This window comes from Salmo salar, chromosome ssa21, assembly GCF_905237065.1.
Source record: "Salmo salar chromosome ssa21, Ssal_v3.1, whole genome shotgun sequence".
Taxonomy (NCBI): Eukaryota; Metazoa; Chordata; class Actinopteri; order Salmoniformes; family Salmonidae; genus Salmo; species Salmo salar.
In genome coordinates, this window is record NC_059462.1 from 6,173,130 (window position 1) to 6,194,596 (window position 21,467).

The following is a 21,467-nucleotide window of genomic DNA, read 5'->3' on the forward strand; positions in this document are numbered from 1 at the left end:
TATAGACTCCGATATGGTCAAATGTATCAAAATAATGACATGAAATGAATAAAGAATAACTGATTGATCCTGCATGGTAAGCGAGCTTTAAAGTTGCTGTTCCAAATCACAGAGCAGTAAACCTCTGACATTTCAACATATCCAGTAACTCAATTAGATTGTTACTAAGATATGACATTGTTCATTCTTAGGCGAGATCAGTCACTGGTAGACAGAATAGTGATTAATAGCAAATATGATCCAATATGCATAGTATTTGCATACTACTTCAATATAACATACTGAAATCAAACCAATAATTTGGCAACAAAAAAACAACACACTTCTTAAATTGAAACATATAAGAGAGCCCCTGCCTTTTGTATGAGTCCAGCTCTTGGTAATGTTTGCTTTCATTTCAACAAAGTAGAGATGTGTTTTTTTGTGAACCAACAAACCTCTATGTTCAAATAAAAGGAAAAACAAAAGGATCAATAATATATCAAATGAAAAGGGGTTTGCCTACCCCAGTCTGTCCTCCTCTTTCTTCCTCAAGTCAAAGTCTCTCTGGACGACCTGAAACACGTGCTGGGCCTCCTCCTCTGTCAGTGTGGAGAGATCCAGCTTCTTCCCCACAGCGGTGGTAGGCATCATGGTCACCTTGGGCGCACGGGGACCATTCACTGCTTTATATTGGACTGCAAGAAGTGGGACAGAAAACCAGTTAGATTGCCACCATAGTGCAACAAAAAGACACAAGACAAATGTTTACTCAAAACCATTATAATACAAAACGACAGTGTCATCAACAACAAAAAAATACATGGAACAGCAACTCAACCAAGAAAAGCCAAATCCCCTAATAACTACTACATAAAACACTACACTTGATGTTCCAAAGTAAATGTTTGATACAGCTGGATGGAGTAGTAAAGCTATAGCAATTTTAGAAAGAAAATAATTGCAAGCTTTGCTGAAATTCACTTCTTGTCATGAAAATGTCTGTTTTTCGATTGCAACAAAAGTAATACAAAAGCTTGCAGACAGTGTAACTGACAAATCAACATGAGGGAGGTAGGGAATATTCTGGGTTGTTTGGTTGACCCAACTGCTGGTTTGCAGGCGTTGGGTCACTTAGTTGAGTTGTTTTCTTTAAAAATAGAAAGGTTCCATTGTTGATACTGGGTTATTGGTGCTGGGTTATTGAAATATGACCCAGTGTGTCAGATCAGAAGACTGGTTGCGTAGTTTAGTAGGGGTGTGGCTTTCAGATTGTTCTTTTTACCCACCTGTGAGAGTAAATGTCATTCCTGTTCATCTGTTCTGTAGTATAGTTGTCACGTTAAGGTTGAACATTGACATTTTTGTTGTTCAATGAGGCTTAGAGAAGTGTACGAGGTCCCTAAAAGCCTATGTAAATCCCATTGTTGGGATAGATACCACCTTATTATAACGTGTAATACATTTGTAAAATTCTAGAAGAATGTGTAAAAAGCTTAACATTTTAAGGACAAATTACATTTGCTATATGTAAACTTAACATGATGAATGGGAATGACATTTGTGATCCGTTTCAGGAAACTAGGCGTATGTCACAAGTAACTTCTTCACAGGAGAGCCGTTTGAACGTAAACTTTTTTTACTTTTATCAAAATGCATTTTTTTGGCACAGGAGATGCATCCATCCATGATGTATACGTGCATTATAGTCTAGCTAGCTACATTTTCAGATATTACACATTTCAAATTGACAGGAAGTAGTTTAATTTCAAGTTAAGGTGTACTGTTAGCTAGCTAACGTTAGCTGGCTGGCTCGCTAGCTAACATTACATGTATGACCTTATTCTTTGTATCTAAAAGAAATTAGCTTGACAAAGCTAGCTAATATTGAACCTGGTTGGTTAGCTACCTGCAGATTCATGCAGGGTAGTAACATCATGAGTTGGGATTATGGTTCATTGTTTACCTACCTAGCTCCGTGTTTTAACAAAATACTCGTCTGAGTGTGCCAGTGCGCAGATTGTGCGTCCATTGTGCGCTCTGAACTCTCAGAGTGAAATGCTCTGAATTTACGAACGGACAATCTGACTGCACAGTTGCAGTCACCAACGCTCTAGATAACAAAGCAGCCTAACCAGCTCTGCTAGGGCAAGTAATGTTCAGTGTGCTGTTCTCTCATTTGTCTGGAAGTAGCTAGCAAGTTAGCTTGGGTGCTTGACTGCTGTTAGTACAGAGCGCCCGGACCAACCCTTAAAGAGATGGGTGGGGATAAAGTTTAAGAGATGCTGAATGGGTGTAGACAAAGAAGAGCTCTCCAGTAGTAGTACCAAAACATTCAAAGACAATTTTCTCAAAAGGGAGTTTACAAGTTTATCAACTTTCAAAGCAAAATTACTTTCCCATTGTTCTTCAACTGTACAGTTGTGGCCAAAAGTTTTGAGAATGACACAAATATTAATTTTCACAAAGTTTGCTGCTTCAGTGTCTTTAGATAGTTTTGTCAGATGTTACTATGGAATACTGAAGAATAATTACAAGCATTTCATAAGTGTCAAAGGCTTTCATTGACTATTACATGAAGTTGATGCAAAGAGTCAATATTTGCAGTGTTGACCCTTCTTTTTCAAGAACTCTGCAATCCGCCCTGGCATGCTGTCAATTAACTTATGGGCCACATCCTGACTGATGCCAGCCCATTCTTGCATAATCAATACTTGGAGGTTGTCAGAATTTGTGGGTTTTTGTTTGTCCACCCGCCTCTTGAGGCTTGACCACAAGTTCTCAATGGGATTAAGGTCTGGGGAGTTTCCTGGCCATGGACCCAAAATATCAATGTTTTGTTCCCAGAGCCACTTAGTCATCACTTTTGCCTTATGGCAAGGTGCTCCATCATGCTGGAAAAGGCATTGTTCATCACCAAACTGTTCCTGAATGGTTAGGAGAAGTTGCTCTCGGAGGATGTGTTGGTACCATTCTTTATTCATGGCTGTGTTCTTAGGCAAAATTGTGAGTGAGCCCACTCCCTTGGCTGAGAAGCAACCCCACACATGAATGGTCTCAGGATGCTTTACTGTTGGCATGACACAGGACTGATGGTAGCGCTCACCTTGTCTTCTCTGGACAAGCTTTTTTTCAGATGCCCCAAACAATTGAAAGAGAAAATGACTTTACCCCAGTTCTCAGCAGTCCAATCCCTGTACCTTTTGCAGAATATCAGTCTGTCCCTGATGTTTTTCCTGGAGAGAAGTGTGTTCTTTGCTGCCCTTCTTGACACCAGGCCATCCTCCAAAAGTCTTCGCCTCACTGTGCGTGCAGATGCACTCACACCTGCCTGCGGCCATTCCTGAGCAAGCTCTGTACTGGTGGTGCCCCGATCCCGCAGCTGAATCAACTTTAAGAGACGGTCCTGGCGCTTGCTGGACTTTCTAGGGCGCCCTGAAGCCTTCTTCACAACAATTGAACCGCTCTCCTTGAAGTTCTTGATGATCTGATAAATGGTTGATCTTACTGGCAGCAATATCCTTGCTTGTGAAGCCCTTTTTGTGCAAAGCAATGATGACGGCACGTGTTTCCTTGCAGGTAACCATGATTGACAGAGGAAGAACAATGATTCCAAGCACCACCCTCCTTTTGAAGCTTCCAGTCTATTATTCGAACTCAATCAGCATGACAGAGTGATCTCCAGCCTTGTCCTCGTCAACACTCACACCTGTGTTAACGAGAGAATCACTGACATGATGTCAGCTGGTCCTTTTGTGGCAGGGCTGAAATGCAGTGGAAATGTTTTTTGGGAATTCAGTTTATTTGCATGGCAAAGAGGGACTTTGCAATTAATTGCGATTCATCTGATCACTCTTCATAACATTCTGGAGTATATGCAAATTGCCATCATACAAACTGAGGCAGCAGACTTTGTGAAAATTAATATTTGTGTCATTCTCAAAACTTTTGGCAACGACTGGAGTGTACGATATAACATTTTGTAGCTCTGAGTAGGGTTGCAAAGGGTCAGAAACTGTCCGATAAATTGACAGAATTTTTCCAGAAATTTTCCATGGGTAGTAAAGCCTGGGAATTTGGGGAATTTAGCTCAAATTCATCAAAAAAGTTAGCTTTCAACAGTGAACCATTTTATGTGGGATACACATAATTCTAGGTCTTGTGGCATATTTTGGTGAACCCCTGGTCGGGCTCGTCCTGTATGCGGAACGGACATCCAGCGGACATCCAGCGAAAAATCCTATCCCTATTAGCATAACCTCTCTGGGCTAGGCGGGACGAATTCGTCCCACCTACGTAACAGCCACTTGCAGCCTGTGGCGCGATTTTCAAAACCTTAAAAATCCTATTACTTCAATTTCTCAAACATATGACTATTTTACAGCTATTTAAAGACAAGACTCTCGTTAATCTAACCACACTGTCCGATTTCAAAAAGGCTTTACAACGAAAGCAAAACATTAGATTATGTCAGCAGAGTACCAAGCCAGAAATAATCAGACACCCATTTTTCAAGCTAGCATATAATGTCACAAAAACCCAGAAGACAGCTAAATGCAGCACTAACCTTTGATGATCTTCATCAGATGACAACCCTAGGACATTATGTTATACAATACATGCATGTTTTGTTCAATCAAGTTCATATTTATATCAAAAACCAGCTTTTTACATTAGCATGTGACGTTCAGAACTAGCATACCCCCGCAAACTTCCGGGGAATTCGCTAACATTTTACTAAATTACTCACGATAAACGTTCACAAAAAGCATAACAATTATTTTAAGAATTATAGATACAGACCTCCTCTATGCACTCGATATGTCCGATTTTAAAATAGCTTTTTGGTGAAAGCACATTTTGCAATATTCTAAGTACATAGCCCAGGCATCACGGGCTAGCTATTTAGACACCCGGCAAGTTTAGCACTCACCATAATCATATTTACTATAATAAAAGTTTGATTACCTTTTGTTGTCTTCGTCAGAATGCACTCCCAGGACTGCTACTTCAATAACAAATGTTGGTTTGGTCCAAAATAATCCATCGTTATATCCGAATAGCGGCGTTTTGTTTCGTGCGTTCCAGACACTATCCGAAATGGTAAAGAAGGGTCGCGCGCATGGCGCAATTCGTGACAAAAAAATTCTAAATATTCCATTACCGTACTTCGAAGCATGTCAACCGCTGTTTAAAATCAATTTTTATGCCATTTTTCTCGTAGAAAAGCGATAATATTCCAACCGGGAATCTCCTTTTCGGCAAACAGAGGAAAAAAATCACAAAGACGGGGGCAGTCAGGTCACGCGCCTAAGCCCAGAGTCCCTTGATCGGCCACTTGAGAAAGGCGATAATGTGTTTCAGCTTGGGGCTGGGATGACGACATTCAGGTTTTTCCCGGGCTCTGAGCGCCTATGGACGACGTAGGAAGTGTCACGTTAGAGCAGAGATCCTTAGTAAACGATAGAGATGGCAAAGAATTTCCAGAAATGGTCAGACAGGCCACTTCCTGTAAAGGAATCTCTCAGGTTTTGACCTGCCCTTTGAGTTCTGTTATACTCACAGACACCATTCAAACAGTTTTAGAAGCTTTAGGGTGTTTTCTATCCATATGTAATAAGTATATGCATATTCTAGTTACTGGGTAGGAGTGGTAACCAGATTAAATCGGGTATGTTTTTTATCCAGCCGTGTCAATACTGCCCCCTAGCCCTAACAGGATAACAAAATTTAATATATATTTTTTTCAAATATAGGACTATGTTATATCGTTTTATAGATACACCTCTCCTGAATCTAACCACACTGTCCGATTTCAAAAAGGCTTTACAGCAAAAGCAAAACCTTAGATTATGTTAGAGGAGTATATCGTAAAAGTAGCCACATAGCCATTTTCCAACCAACCACATGCATCACAAATAACCAAAAAACAGCTAAATGCAGCACTAACCTTTGACAATCTTCATCAGATGACACACCTAGGACATCATGTTACACAATACATGCATTCTTTTGTTCAATAAAGTTCATATTTATATATAAAAACAGCATTTTACATCGGCGCGTAACGTTGACTAACTATTTTCCCTCAAATGCGTCCGGTGAAACAGCGCTACAATTTACTAAATTACTATTCGAAAACATTTTAAAAATATAATATTGTCATTCTAAGATTTATAGATTAGCATCTCTTGAAAGCACCTGCAATGCCAGATATAAAAATAACTTTACTGGGTAATCACACTTTGCGATAAAAGGGGATGCGATACTCAGAAAAATAGGCTACCGTTACAGGTCAGCGCCATCTTGGAACAATCGCATATCAAATCTACTCTTGTATACTATTGTCAATAATCCCTTACCTTTGATTATCTTTAGCAGAAAGCACTTCCAGGAATCCCAGGTCCACAACAAATGTATTTTCGTTCAAAAAAGTTCATCCTTTACGTCCCAATAGCTTGTTCTTGTTAGCGCGTTCTGAAGGCTGCACCAAAAGCTCCGTCGGCCGCCGGACTACTCTTTCAATAAAATGCATTTTTTTTTATTATTTAGGTTCGTTCAAACATGTCAAACGTTGTATAACATAAATCTTTAGGGCCTTTTTCAACCAGAGCTCCAATAAGATTCAAGGGGGACGATTGCAATTGTCTTTCTAAACGTTTCGAAAGGGGAGGGTAGCCAGGGGCGCCGGCGTCATAATGGTGATGGCCCTCCTCATGTGACCACTTTCCACAGCGTCTCACTCAGTCAGTTTTCACAGTAGGAGACTCAAACCACTTTGTAAAGACTGGGGACATCTAGTGGAAGCAATAGGAAGTGCTCAATGAATAATTGCTCACTGTGTGAATTACAGGCAAAGTGGTGAAGTTGAGTCCGCAATTCAGAATTCCACATCCTGTTACGATCGGTCTCGGGGTTTTGACTGCCATATGAGTTCTGTTATACTCACAGACACCATTCAAACAGTTTTAGAAACTTTAGGGTGTTTTCTATCCACAAGTATTAATTATATGCATATCCTAGCTTCTGAGTTTGAGTAGGAGGCCGTTTAAAATGGGCACGAATTCTTTTCAAAAATCGCTGTAGCGCCCCCTATCCTAGGCGACCGTCAAGAGGTTAAACTATCCCCAATTCAATGGAATTGCAACCCTCTGCATGCCCAGTGCATTCTTCCATCACATGTGCAGTGCACTTTTCCATCACATGTACAGCTGATTCTCAAGCTCTTGCACACTAATGAGATGCTATTGAGCCCACACTACTGCACTGTCTGAGCCAAGGACTACATGCTTTCTGGTAAGTTTTGATTACAATACTGGGTGGGGTGAATATATATGACATATATCATTTTTTGTTAACTAGTAAATAGTAGCCTATGGGGCGGCAGGTAGCCTAGTGTTTAGAGCGTTGGACTAGCAACCGAAAGGTTGCAAGATCGAATCCCTGAGCTGAGAAGGTCAAAAAAATGTTGTTCTGCCCCTGAACAAGGCAGTGGACCCACTGTTCCTAAGCCGTCATTGAAAATAAGAATTTGTTCTTAACTGACTTGCCAAGCTACAACATCGAGAGCATCCTGATTGGTTGCATCACTGCCTGGTACGGCAATTGCTCGTCCTCCGACCGCAAGGCACTACAGAGGGTAGTGCGTACGGCCCAGTACATCACTGGGGCTAAGCTGTCTGCCATCCAGGACCTCTCCACCAGGCGGTGTCAGAGGAAGGCCCTAAAAATTGACAAAAACCACAGACACCCCAGTCATAGACTGTTCTCTCTACTACCGCTTGGCAAGCGGTACCGGAGTGCCAAGTCTAGGACAAAAAGGCTTCTCAACTGTTTTTACCCCCAAGCCATAAGACTCCTGAACAGGTAATCAAATGGCTACCCGGACTTTTTGCATCGTGTGCCCCCCCCCCCAACACCTCTTTTACACTGCTGCTACTCTCTGTTTATCATATATGCACAGTCACTTTAACTATACATTCATGTACATATGTCCATACTACCTCAATTGGCCCGACCAACCAGTGCTCCCGCACATTGGCTAACCAGGCTATCTGCATTGTGTCCCACCACCCACCACCCGCCAACCCCTCTTTACGCTACTGCTACTCTCTGTTCATCATATATGCAGTCACTTTAACCATACCTACATGTACATACTACCTCAATCAGCCTGACTAACCGGTGTCTGTATGTAGCCTCGCTACTTTTATAGCCTCACTACTGTATATAGCCTCGCTACTGTTTTTCACTGTCTTTTTACTGTTGTTTTTATTTCTTTACTTACCTATTGTTCACCTAATACCTTTTATGCACTATTGGTTAGAGCCTGTAAGTAAGCATTTTACTTTACCTGTTGTATTCGAAGCACATGACAAATAAACTTTGATTTGATTTGAGTTAAATAAAGGTAAAATATATATATTTTTTAAAACAGCAGTGTTTTTAAATCATTTCGAACTTGTTAGTTAGTTTTTGCTAGCATGTGGTTTTTAGCTTGCTTGAGCCTGCTAACTGAGGAGTGTTAATTAACCTGTTTCCATACATGTTTCATTTTAAAACATTTATCTTACAAATTAGTTAATTAATCGAACTGCTTAACTATTTATCTGTTCATGGAATTGTATATATTTTTTATTTTTTTATTTCTAGTATTTACAGGAAAATGCCACGGGCATTATCTGATGTGTGGGTAGACATTCCACTGCAGCTGATGTAGAAGAAAAAGCTGTGCACATTTGCAAATACTGTGCCAAATCATATGTGAAGAATGCAACAAAGCTGCAGTATCATCTCGCCAAGTGCATAAAGTTCCCTCAGTGCTCACAACAAGCAACCTCTGACAAAAGTCCCTCTACTTCTATTCGAGGTGAAAATGATGAATCAGACACCTTATTGATAGCAACAGCTCATGGTCCTCCTGGAATCAGTAGTTCTTTTGACTCAATGGAGGAATGTAGTCAGAGAAATACTGATGAATGTCTTGCTCGAGCTGTGTATACAACTGGTTCACCTCTGATGCTCACAGGCAATGTGTATTGGAAGAGATTTCTGAATATTCTTTGCCCAGCATACACCCCTCCAACCAGACATGCTTTATATACTCATTTGCTGGATCCAGAGTTCAACAGAGTTCAAGTGAAGGTCAAGCAAATCATAGAGAAAGCAGACTGTATTGCAATCATCTCTGATGGGTGTTCGAATGTTGGTGGGCAAGGAATAATTAACTGCATCATCTCCACCCCTCAACCAGTATTCTACAAGAGCACAGACACAAGGGACAACAGACACACCGGTCTCTACATTGCAGATGAGCTGAAGGTAGTCATCAATGACCTTGGACCACAGAAGGTATTTGCACTGGTGATAGACAATGCTGCGAACATGAAGGCTGCTTGGTCCAAAGTGGAGGAGTCCTACCCTCACATCACACCCATTTGCTGTGCTGCTCATGCATTGAATCTACTCCTCAAGCACATCATGGCACTGAAAACAATGGATACACACTACAAAAGAGCCAAGAAAATGGTTAGGTATGTGAAGGGTCATCAAGTTTTAGCAGCAATCTACCTCACCAAGCAAAGTGAGAAGAATAAGAAGCTGCCCACATTGAAGCTGCCCAGCAACACCCGTTGGGGTGATGTTGTCATCATGTCTGACAGTCTCCTGGAGGGGAAGGAGTCTCTCCAAGAAATGGCCATATCACAGTTTGCCCCATCAAGAGGCTCCTCTTGGATGATGTATTTTGGGAGAGTGGTAAGCAGCCTGAAACCTATAGCAGTAGCCATTGCACGGATTGAGGGAGACAATGCCATCCTGTCTGATGTTCAGACTCTCCTTGCAGATGTACGAGAGGAAATCTGTACTGTCCTGCCCACGTCACTGTTGCTCCAAGCAGAGGAAACTGCAGTTCTGAAATACATCAAAAAGCTTTAAGACTTCTGCCTGAAGCCCATACACACCGCAGCGTACATGTTGGACCCCAAGTATTCTGGCAAGAGCATCCTGTCTGGTGCAGAGATCAACAAGGCCTATGGTGTCATCACTACCGTGTCTCGTCACCTTTGTCTAGATGAGGGCAAGGTTCTTGGCAGTCTGGCGAAGTACACTTCCAAGCAAGGGCTTTGGGATGGAGATGCAACATGGCAGTCGTGCCAATATATCTCATCAGCCACTTGGTGGAAGCAACTTTGTGGATCTGAGGCTCTTTCCCCTGTTGCCTCCATTATCCTCCAAATCCCACCAACATCAGCCGCCTCAGAGCGCAACTGGTCCTTGTTTGGGAACACACACACCAAAGCACGCAACAGGCTGACCAATACCAGGGTTGAAATATTGGTGGCCATCCAGGCAAATTTGAGGCTTTTTGAGACTGACAACGAGCCATCCTCCACAAGGTTGGAAAATGACAGTGAAGATGAGGCCTCAGAGTCTGATGTTCAAGAGGTGGACATTGAGGAGGTCCAGGGAGAAGACATGGAAGCCTGAGAGGAAGACAACCAAAGCATTAGTTTCTAGACTATCATTTTACAGATGTATGTTGAAAATGTTTTTGGGAGATCCGATGGATCATTGGGGATCCTTCAATATTCCCTTTCTTTTGTTTTTCAGTGAAATCATCCCATATGAAGGGTCAAAGTTCAATTTGTAACTAAATTGTTTTTTAAAATTTCTATTGAAAGGATTTAATAATTTGCAATTCTGTCTACTTATGATAAGGTAAAAGGGTAATGTTTCTGTCTCCATATGATATGGTAAATATATCCAATGCAAAAAAACATCTACATTTAAATAGTATTAATATTAATTTGCATATATTCCCATATATTCTCGTTAAATCCCACGGAAAGTTTCCACCTCTGAATATTCCCCAAAATGTGCAACCCTAGCTCTGAGTGTCTACATTTATCCAATGTAAAAAAAAATTTTCAAATTTTTCTACATAAGGCCGATTCGAGCCGGTCGGTCACATTTACTCTCATGGGTGGCCAATGAGATCTATCTGAAAGCCACACCCCTAATAAGACACTTCTGAAAATAACCTAAGGATTACATTCAAAAAGACATAGCTGCTAGATCAACCAAGCATGAAAGTAAAAAATACCCAACTGATGGTTAAATTAACCTATGTTTGAGTAATTCCAACAACACAACATGTTGGGTTATTCACACAATATTTACCCAGCGCTGGGTTACCAAATAACCGAAATTGAGTGGAGGACTTGGGGGCTCTTTCATTTTTGTCCACTTTGCCTCCATTTTACCTGAACCAGTTCCTTGGACTGACTAAACAGCCAACGTAAACAAGGTACATAAAATACATATTATCAGGGGAGCCTGTCACACTCTAGAATTATGCAACATTAGGCCTACCCATCCTATATTTCCCTTTTCCTCATCACTTGGTGAGGGATAGATAGCCCCACCGGAGATGTATACATTTGAAATGCTTTGAATGCAATCATATTTATGGTATTCATATTGTGTTGCAATGTTATTTAAACCCATTTGTGAATGACAAATGAAATGTATTCATCTTGAGTTTAATGTTCAGTAGGGAGGTGGGCATTACGTTTTTTTTGTAATTGTCAAAAGCATAATCATTCAAGCAATCCAACACTTAGTTTAGAAGTCTTGCTAAGTTGCCTTCTCCCAATACAGTGCAGCCTCATGTATTTAAGTGATAATTCCCGGGAAGCCGGTGTTTGTAGGAAATATTGGCACGGGTGTGGTTACATATTAAAATAATGATTGACATACAGTACCAGTCAAAAGTTTGGACACACCTACTCATTCAGGGGTTTTTCTCCATTGTAGAATAATAGTGAAGACATCAAAACTATGAAATAACTCATATGGAATCATGTAGTAACCAAAAAAGTGATGTTATATTTTGGATTCTTCAAAGTAGCCACCCTTTGCCTTGATGACAGGTTTTCACGCTCTTGGCATTCTCTCAGCTTCATGAGGAATGCTTTTCCAACAGTCTTGAAGTAGTTCCCACATATGCTGAGCACTTGTTGGCTGTTTTTCCTTCACTCTCTGGTACAACTCATCTCAAACCATGTCAATTGGGTTGAGGTCGGGTGATTGTGGAGGCCAGGTCATCTGATGCAGCACACCATCAATCTCCTTCTTGGTCAAATGGCCCTTACACAGCCTGGAGGTGTGTTTTGGGTCATTGTCCGGTTGAAAAACAAATGATAGTCCCACTAAGCGCCAACCAGATGGGATGGTGAATCGCTGCAGAATGCTGTGGTAGCCAAATAAATCACAGACAGTGTCACCAGCAAAGCACCCCCACACCATCACACCTCCTCCTCCATGCTTCACAGTGGGAACCACACGTGTGGAGATCATCTGTTCACCTACTCTGCGTCTCACAAAAAAAACGGCGGTTGGAACCAAACATCTCAAATTTGGACTCATCAGACCAAAGGACAGATTTCCACTGATCTAATGTCCATTGCTCGAGTTTCTTGGCCCAAGCAAGTCTCTTCTTCTTACTGGTTTCCTTTAGTAGTGGTTTCTTTGCAGAAACTCGACCATGAAGGCCTGATTCACGCAGTCTCGTCTGAAACATTTATGTTGAGATGTCTTCGTTATAAATGTTACATTACCATGATGGCTGGCAACGTTATTATCCCTTACTTGCTAGCTAGCCAACTTTGGCTGACACAGTCATGTCAAACAGTGCAGCCATAATAACATCAAAGTAGCTGCATTTGTGTTTGTTTAACCTGTCTGGGCTAGGGGGCAGTATTTTCATGGCCGGATGAAAAACGTACCCAATTTAAACAGGTTACTACTCTGGCCCAGAAACTAGAATATGCATATTATTAGTAGATTTGGATAGAAACGATCTGAAGTTTCTAAAACTGTTTGAATGGTGTCTGTGAGTATAACAGAACTCATATGGCGGGCAAAAACCTGAGAAAATTCCAAGCAGGAAGTGGAAAGTCTGAGAAGTGTAGTTTTGATTCTCTATCGAAGCTGCAGTGTCTGTGGGGTGACGTTGCACTTCCTAAGGCTTCCATTGGCTGTCTAAAGCCTTCAGGAAAATGCTGAAACCACTTTCTGTCACTGGGCAGATAATAGGAGCTCAGTTACTGAGTGGTCTGCCTGGCAACAAAGGGATTGGATATGCTCGGTCCCGCGAGCACGCCCCTCCCTTTTCTTCTTGAATGAATATGCTATTGTCCGGTTGGAATATTATCGCAATTTTACGTAAAAAATACCATAAAGATTGATTTTAAACAGCGTTTGACATGCTTTTAAGTACAGTAATGGAACATTTTGACTTTGTCTCTCGTTCCGCGCTTGCGCGTTACCCTTTGGATAGTGACCTGAACACACAAACAAAACGGAGGTATTTGTACATAAATATGGATTAATTCGAACAAAAACAACATTTCTTGTGGAAGTAGCAGTCCTGGGAGTGCATTCTGACGAAGATCAGCAATATTTCTAATACTAATTCTGAGTTTAGGTTGCCTCGAACTTGGCGGGTGTCTGAATAGCTCACCGTGATGGCTGAGCTATGTACTCAGAATATTGAAAAATGTGCTTTCTCCGTAAAGCTATTTTAAAATCTGACACAGCAGTTGCATCCAGGGGTAGTCTATGTATAATTCTTAAAATAATTGTTATATATTTTGTCAACGTTTATGATGAGTATTTTTGTAAATTGATGTGCACATTCACCGGTGGTTTTGGTGGGAATACATTTTCTGAACATCACGCGCCAATATAAAATGCTGTTTTCGAACAAAAAACATACATGTAATGTGTAACATAATGACCTAGGAGTGTCATCTGATGAAGATCAATGGTTAGTGCTTCATTTAGCTGTGTTTTGGATTTTATTGACACATGTCCTTGCTTGGAAAATGGCTGTGTGATAATTTGTGTCTATGTACTCTCCTAACATAATCTAATGTTTTGCTTTCGCTGTAAAGCCTTTTTGAAATCGGACAATGTGGTTAGATTAACGAGAAGTTTATCTTTAAAATGGTGTAAAATAGTTGTATGTTTGAGAAACTTGAATTATAACATTTTGTTGTTTTTGAATTTTCCGCCCTGATATTTCACTGGCTGTGTCCCGCTGGTGGAACGCTAGCGTCCCACCTAGCCCATAGAAGTTAACTAGTATGGGCTATGTGGGACGCTAGCGTCCCACCTGTGGTACAGCCAGTGAAATAGCAGGGCGGAAAATTCAAAACAACAAAAATCTCATAATTCGAATTTCTCAAACATACAAGTATTATACTCCATTTTAAAGATAAGATTCTCCTTAATCTAACCACAGTGTCCGATTTCAAAAAGGCTTTACAGCGAAAGCAAATCATTAGATTATGTTAGGACATCACCTTGACAAGAAAAACCACACAGCCATTTTCCAAGCAAGGAGAGGCGTCACAAAAACCAGAAATACAGCTAAAATGAATCACTAACCTTTGATGATCTTCATCAGATGATACTCCCAGGACTCAATGTTACAAAATACATCTATGTTTTGTTCGATAAAGTTCATATTTATATCCATAAACCCCATTTTACATTGGCGCGTGATGTTCAGAAAATGTATTCCCACCAAAACCATCGGTGAATGACCACATCAATTTACAAAAATACTCATCATAAACTCCTTAATGCGACCGCTGTGTCAGATTTTAAAATAGCTTTTTGGCGAAAGCACATTTTTCAATACTCTGAGTACAGAGCTCAGCCATCAAAGCAAGCTATACAGTTACCCGCCAAGTTCTGGAGTCAACTAAACTCAGAATTGGTATTATAAATCTTCCCTTACCTTTGCTGATCTTCATCGGAATGCACTACTAGGACTCCCACTTCCACAAGAAATGTTATTTTTGTTCGAAATACTCCATATTTATGTCCAAATACCTCCGTTTTGTTCGCGCGTTCAGGTCACTAATCCAAAGGGATAACGCGAAAGCGCAGAACCAGAGATGAAGTCAAATAGTTCCATTACCATTCATAGAAACATGTCTGTGTTTACAATCAATCCTTAGGGTCTTTAACATAAAACGTTGATAATATTCCAACCGAACAATAGCGTATTCATTACAGAGGAAAAAGAAGGAGAGGCGCTCCAACGTGCCTGCACAGTAAACAACTCACTTGTCCCATGCAGTCCACTGATTGACTGAGCTCCTATTCTCTGCCCAGTAACAGTAGACGGATGAAACAAGTTTCTAAAGGCTGTTGACAGCCAATGGAAGCCTTAGGAAGTGCAAAATGACCCCACAGACACTGTAGTTTGAACAGGGATTAGATAGAACTACAAGTCACTTCCTGGTTGGATTTTTTTCTCAGGTTTTTGCCTGCCATATGAGTTCTGTTATACTCACAGACATCATTCAAACAGTTTTAGCAACTTCAGAGTGTTTCCTATCCAAATCTACTAATAATATGCATATCCTATCTTCTGGGCCCGAGAAGTAGGCAGTTTAATTTGGGCACATATTCATATGAATTTCTGAATACTGCCCCCTGTCACCAAGAAGTTAAGCTGTTTTCTATTGATTTTCTGGGATACATCCATAACAATGAGCGATTTCACCTGGCATAGAACATTTGCCCTCTTGCCAGGCCACTGTTCAGAAGAGATAGCCAACTACACAGCTAACACAATCACTTCAAACTGAAGCTGGAATGACAGCAGACTACCTGCATTTCGTGTTTTTCTATTGGCATTTCATTGTATATATCCATAAAAATGATGCTGATTCATGATTTCGATTGGCTGAGAAAAGCTGCCAGCTTGGCTGTCTCGTCCCGACTCCTGACAGTGTAGATCTAGTATATTATTTGCCTGGCTGAGCCGATGAGACAGTGGATTGCACAGTCAGATGGAACAGAGTAAATAGCCATTTCAACATCATAAACTTAGCCAGTGGTAACTTGTGGAGTAAACACCAGCTGGAATGCGGCTTTAACCAATCAGCATCCAGGATTAGACATACCCGTTGTATAACCACACATATCCACTGTATCCCCATGCCAAACCAGTCATATAGTTGGCAGTATTTTTGAATTGCTACCATTAAGGTGGTGATAAATCCCAACAGATTGTGTAAAAAATCTGAGTTTAATAGCAGCATTCTGGACTACAGCAGTGTAAGGCCTCCAAGGAATTGGGCAATTCATTTCATCTGAGGAGTGAACAGACAGTAGTCTAATGCTATAATAAACTAGTTATTTATAGTATATTTAGGTTTTATTAGGCTAAATAAGCATTTCATCATTTAAAAACATAAGCATTTATAATGGCTTATTCATGAAAGAAAATTTACATTTATTTGAATAAATTCAGCGAAAGATGGAATACAGCATTACTTAAGCCTCTAATGAATGTTTGGTATTCGAAACAGTTTTTGTACTTTTTATAGTTTAAGTCTACTGCACAGTATAATTTCAAGATGATACATGCATAGCCATGTGTAGCGGTCAGAAGCATCACTACAGACCCGGGTTAGATCCCGTGCTGTATCACAACCGTCTGTGATTGGGAGTCCCATAGGGCAGCGCACAATTGGCCCAGCGTCGTCCGGGTTAGGGGAGGGTTTGGCAGGGGGGGAGGCTTTACTTGGCTCATTGCGCTCTAGCAACTCCTTGTGGCGGGCCGGGCGCCTGCAGGCTGACCTCGGTCGTCAGTTGAACGGTGTTTCCTCCACCACATTGGTGCGGCTGGCTTCAAGGTTAAGCGGGCGAGTGTAAAGAAGCACGGTTTGGGCATGTTTCGGTGGACCCGTGACTTGAAAATAGTACCCACTGTCTCAACGTCAACAGTGACGAGGCAACTCCGGGATGCTGGCCTTCTAGGCAGATTTGCAAAGAAAAAGCCATATCTCAGACTGGCCAATAAAAACAAAAGATTAAGATGGGCAAAAGAACACAGACATGTTACAGAGGAACTCTGCCCAGAAGGCCAGCATCCCGGAGTCGCCTCTTTACTGTTGATGTTGAGACTGGTGTTTTGCGGGTACTATTTAATGAAGCTGCACATTGAGGACTTGAGGCATCTGTTTCTCAAACTAGACACTAATGTACTTGTCCTCTTGCTCAGTTGTGCACCGGGGCCTCCCACTCCTCTTTCTATTCTGGTTAGAGCCAGTTTGCGCAATTCTGTGAAGGGAGTAGTACACAGCGTTGTACGAGATCTTCAGATCCTTAGCAATTTCTCGCATGGAATAGCCTTCATTTCTCAGAACAAGAATAGCCTGACTAGATTCAGATGAAAGTCTTTGTTTCTGGCAATTTTGAGCCTGTAATAGAACCCACAAATGCTGATGCTCCAGATACTCAACTAGTCTAAAGGCGGACAGTTTTATTTCTTCTTTAATCAATACAACAGTTTTCAGCTGTGCTAACATAATTGTAAAAGGGTTTTCTAATGATTGATTAGCCTTTTAAAATGATAAAATTGGATTAGCTAACACAACGTGCCATTGGAACACTGGAGTGATGGTTGCTGATAATGGGCCTCTATACGCCTATCTAGATATTCCATCAAAAATCTGCCGTTTCCAGCTAAAATAGTCATTTACAACCTGAACAATGTCTACACTGTATTTCTGATCAATTTGATGTTATTTTATTGGACAAAAAAATATGCTTTTCTTTCAAAAACAAGGACATTTCTAAGTGACCCCAAACTTTTGAACGGCAGTGTATGTCTAAAAGACAAATCTGGATTCAGAAGTTGTCAGAATATGGTGCAAATCCACAAAACTCTAAATATGCATTGGAAAGGGTCTGTATTCTCCAGAATATTGAAAATGTGTCATGAAAAGATTTCCCCTGATCTGAAACCTTTTCGCCCAGTGCTGATTTAACCAAAGAGGCCTCCCTGTTCCCTGGTAGGCCATCATTGTAAATAAGAATTTGTTCTTAACTGACTTGCCGAGTTAAATAATTGTCACGGGCTGGCTCGAGGAACAACAGGAGAGGTAGAGTCAGGCGCAGGAGACAGAAAGTTCGTGACCACACTTCTTTATTTGAAGCACTGTATGTGGTCGACAAAGTATAGGGGCGCAGCCCTTAAAGATTCTGCGGTGGTGTACACAAATAAAATAAACCACTGGCAGAAGGAAAACTCAGTACACGTTCTTTTCGCACAAAAACCCGGACAAGCAACACAATCACGTACAACCACATACATCCTACGCTAACCTAAATAACCCCCCCTTACTAATGACTAACCCAAAACAGGTGCGTGCCTACCTAGACCTAACCAAACGAAAGTGAAACAAAAAGGGATCGATGGTAGCTAGTAGGCCGGCGACGACGACCGCCGAGCTCCGCCCGGCCGAGGAGGGGCGCCACCATCTGTCACTGTCGTGACAGTACTCCCCCCCTGACGCGCGGCTCCCGCAGCGCGCCGACGCCGGCCTCGAGGACGCCCCGGAGGGCGAGGCGCAGGGCGATCCGGATGGAGGCTGTGGAACTCCCGGATGAGCGCTGGGTCCAGTATGTCCTCCACCGGTACCCAGCACCTCTCCTCCGGGCCGTACCCCTCCCAGTCCACGAGGTACTGCAGGCCCCTCGCCCGGCGTCTGGAGTCCAAGATGGACCGGACTGTGTACGCCGGGGGCCCCCCGATGTCCAGGGGGGGTGGAGGGACCTCCCGTACCTCATTTTCCTGCAGCGGACCAGCTACCACCGGCCTGAGGAGAGACACATGAAACGAGGGGTTAATACGATAATAAGAAGGAAGTTGTAATCTGTAACACACCTCGTTTATTCTCCTCAGGACTTTAAATGGCCCCACAAACCGCGGACCCAGCTTCCGGCAGGGCAGGCGGAGGGGCAGGTTCCGGGTCGAGAGCCAGACTCTCTCCCCTGGGGTGAACACGGGGGCCTCGCTGCGGTGCCGGTCAGCGCTCGCTTTTTGTCGCTCCCTGGCTCGTTCCAGGGATTCCTGCACAGCGTTCCAGGTCTCCCTTGAGCGCTGAACCCATTCCTCCACCGCAGGGGCCTCCGTCTGGCTCTGATGCCATGGCCCCAGGACCGGCTGATAACCCAACACACATTGGAATGGTGACATGTTGGTGGAGGAGTGGCGCGAAGAGTTCTGAGCCATTTCGGCCCATGGCACGAACCTTGCCCACTCCCCTGGCCGGTCCTGGCAGTAGGACCGCAGGAACCTGCCCACCTCCTGGTTTACCCTTTCCACCTGCCCATTACTTTCGGGGTGAAACCCCGAGGTAAGACTGACCGACACCCCCAGTCGCTCCATAAACGCCCGCCACACTCGGGACGTGAACTGGGGGCCTCGATCTGAGACGATATCCTCGGGCACCCCGTAGTGCCGGAAGACGTGGGTGAATAAGGCTTCCGCGGTCTGCAGGGCCGTAGGAAGACCGGGTAACGGAAGCAGACTGCAGGACTTAGAAAACCGGTCCACAACGACCAGGATCGTAGTGTTGCCCTGAGACGGCGGGAGATCGGTCAAGAAATCCACCGCCAGGTGGGACCATGGTCGTTGTGGAACCGGGAGGGGTTGTAATTTCCCTCTAGGCAGGTGCCTGGGAGCCTTACTCTGAGCGCACACCGAACAGGAGGAGACATAGTGCCTCACGTCCCTCACCAAGGTGGGCCACCAGTATCTCCCACTAAGACCACGCACTGTCCGCTCAACCCCTGGGTGACCCGAGGAGGGAAGCGTGTGAGCCCACCGAATCAGCCGATCGCGAACACCGAGCGGAACGTACTTACGACCCACTGGACACTGCGGAGGAGTAGGCTCCGTCCGTAACGCCCGCTCGATGTCCGCGTCCACCTCCCAGACCACCAGTGCCACCAGGCAGGAGGCTGGAAGTATGGGCGTGGGATCGGTGGACCGTTCCTCGGCGTCATGGAGACGAGACAGTGCGTCGGCCTTAGTGTTCCGGGAACCTGGGATATACGAGATGTTAAACCGAAATCTCGTAAAGAACATCGCCCACCTGGCTTGACGCGGGTTCAGTCTCCTCACCGCCCGGATGTACTCCAGATTGCGGTGGTCAGTCCAGATGAGAAAAGGGTGACGCGCCCCCTCAAGCCAATGTCTCCACACCTTCAGGGCTCTGACCACAGCCAACAGCTCCCTGTCCCCCACATCATAGTTACACTCCGCCGGACTCAACTTCCTAGAGAAGAAGGCGCAGGGGTGGAGCTTGGGGGGGGCGCCCGAGCGCTGGGACAGCACGGCTCCTACCCCAGCCTCGGACGCGTCCACCTCCACTATGAAGGGCAAAGAGGGGTCCGGGTGCGCCAGCACCGGAGCGTCGGTGAACAAAACCTTCAGACGACTAAAGGCCCTGTCCGCCTCCGCGGACCACTGCAACCGCACCGGGCCCCCCTTCAACAGTGAGGTAATGGGAGCCGCCACCTGCCCAAAGCCCCGGATAAACCTCCGGTAGTAATTGGCAAATCCCAAAAACCGCTGCACCTCCTTCACCGTGGTGGAGTCGGCCAATTACGCACGGCTGAGACGCGGTCACATTCCATCACTACCCCTGATGAGGAAATGCGATACCCCAAGAAAGAGACGGCTGGTTTGGAAAACTCACATTTCTCAGCCTTGACGTATAGGTCATGCTCCACCAGTCGCCCAAGCACTTTACGCACCAGAGACACATGCTCGGTGCGTGTAGCGGAGTAGACCAGAATGTCATCGATGTACACCACTACACCCTGACCGAGCAGGTCCCGGAGAATCTCGTCCACAAAGGATTGAAAGACTGCGGGAGCATTCTTTAACCCATACGGCATGACGAGGTACTCATAATGGCCAGATGTGGTACTAAATGCAGTTTTCCACTCGTCCCCTCCTCGGATACGCACCAGATTATATGCGCTCCTGAGATCCAATTTTGTGAAGAAGCGCGCCCCGTGAAATGACTCCATCGCCGAGGCGATGAGAGGTAGTGGGTAACTGAAACCCACTGTGATGGCATTTAGACCTCTATAGTCAATGCACGGGCGCAGACCTCCCTCCTTCTTCTTCACAAAAAAGAAGCTCGAGGAGACGGGTGAGTGAGATGGCCGAATGTATCCCTGCCTCAAGGACTCAGTGACGCTTTTTTTTAACCTTTATTTAACTAGGCAAGTCAGTTAAGAACAAATTCATATTTTCAATGATGGCCTCGGAACAGTGGGTTAACTGCCTTGTTCAGGGGCAGAACGACAGTACACGTCCTGGTAATCCATCTGGCTTTGTGAATGTTGATCTGTTTAAAGGTCTTGCTCACGTCGGCTACCGAGAGCATTATCACACAGTCGTCCGGAACAGCTGGTGCTCTCATGCATGCTTCAGTGTTGCTTGCCTCGAAGCGAGCATAAAAGGCATTTAGCTCGTCTGGTAGGTTTGTGTCACTGGGCAGCTCGCGGCTGTGTTTCCATTTGTAGTCCGTAAAGTTTTCAAGCCCTGCCACATCCGACGAGCATCAGAGCCGGTGTAGTAGGATTCAATCTTAATCCTG

The 21,467-nt window shown here is 43.7% G+C and overlaps 1 protein-coding gene across 2 annotated transcripts in view; it reads right to left on the bottom strand.

The window, feature by feature from the left end:
• The window catches only part of mlphb (melanophilin b), a 157,408-nt gene that overhangs the window by 128,590 nt on the left and 7,351 nt on the right, over positions 1-21,467 (bottom strand). For both annotated transcript variants that reach the window (XM_014163857.2, XM_014163856.2), the window contains exon 2: positions 506-677. In XM_014163857.2, coding sequence (XP_014019332.1) covers positions 506-633 — 128 coding nt within the window. In that variant the 5' untranslated portion in view covers positions 634-677. The remainder of the gene's footprint in view (positions 1-505; positions 678-21,467) is intronic.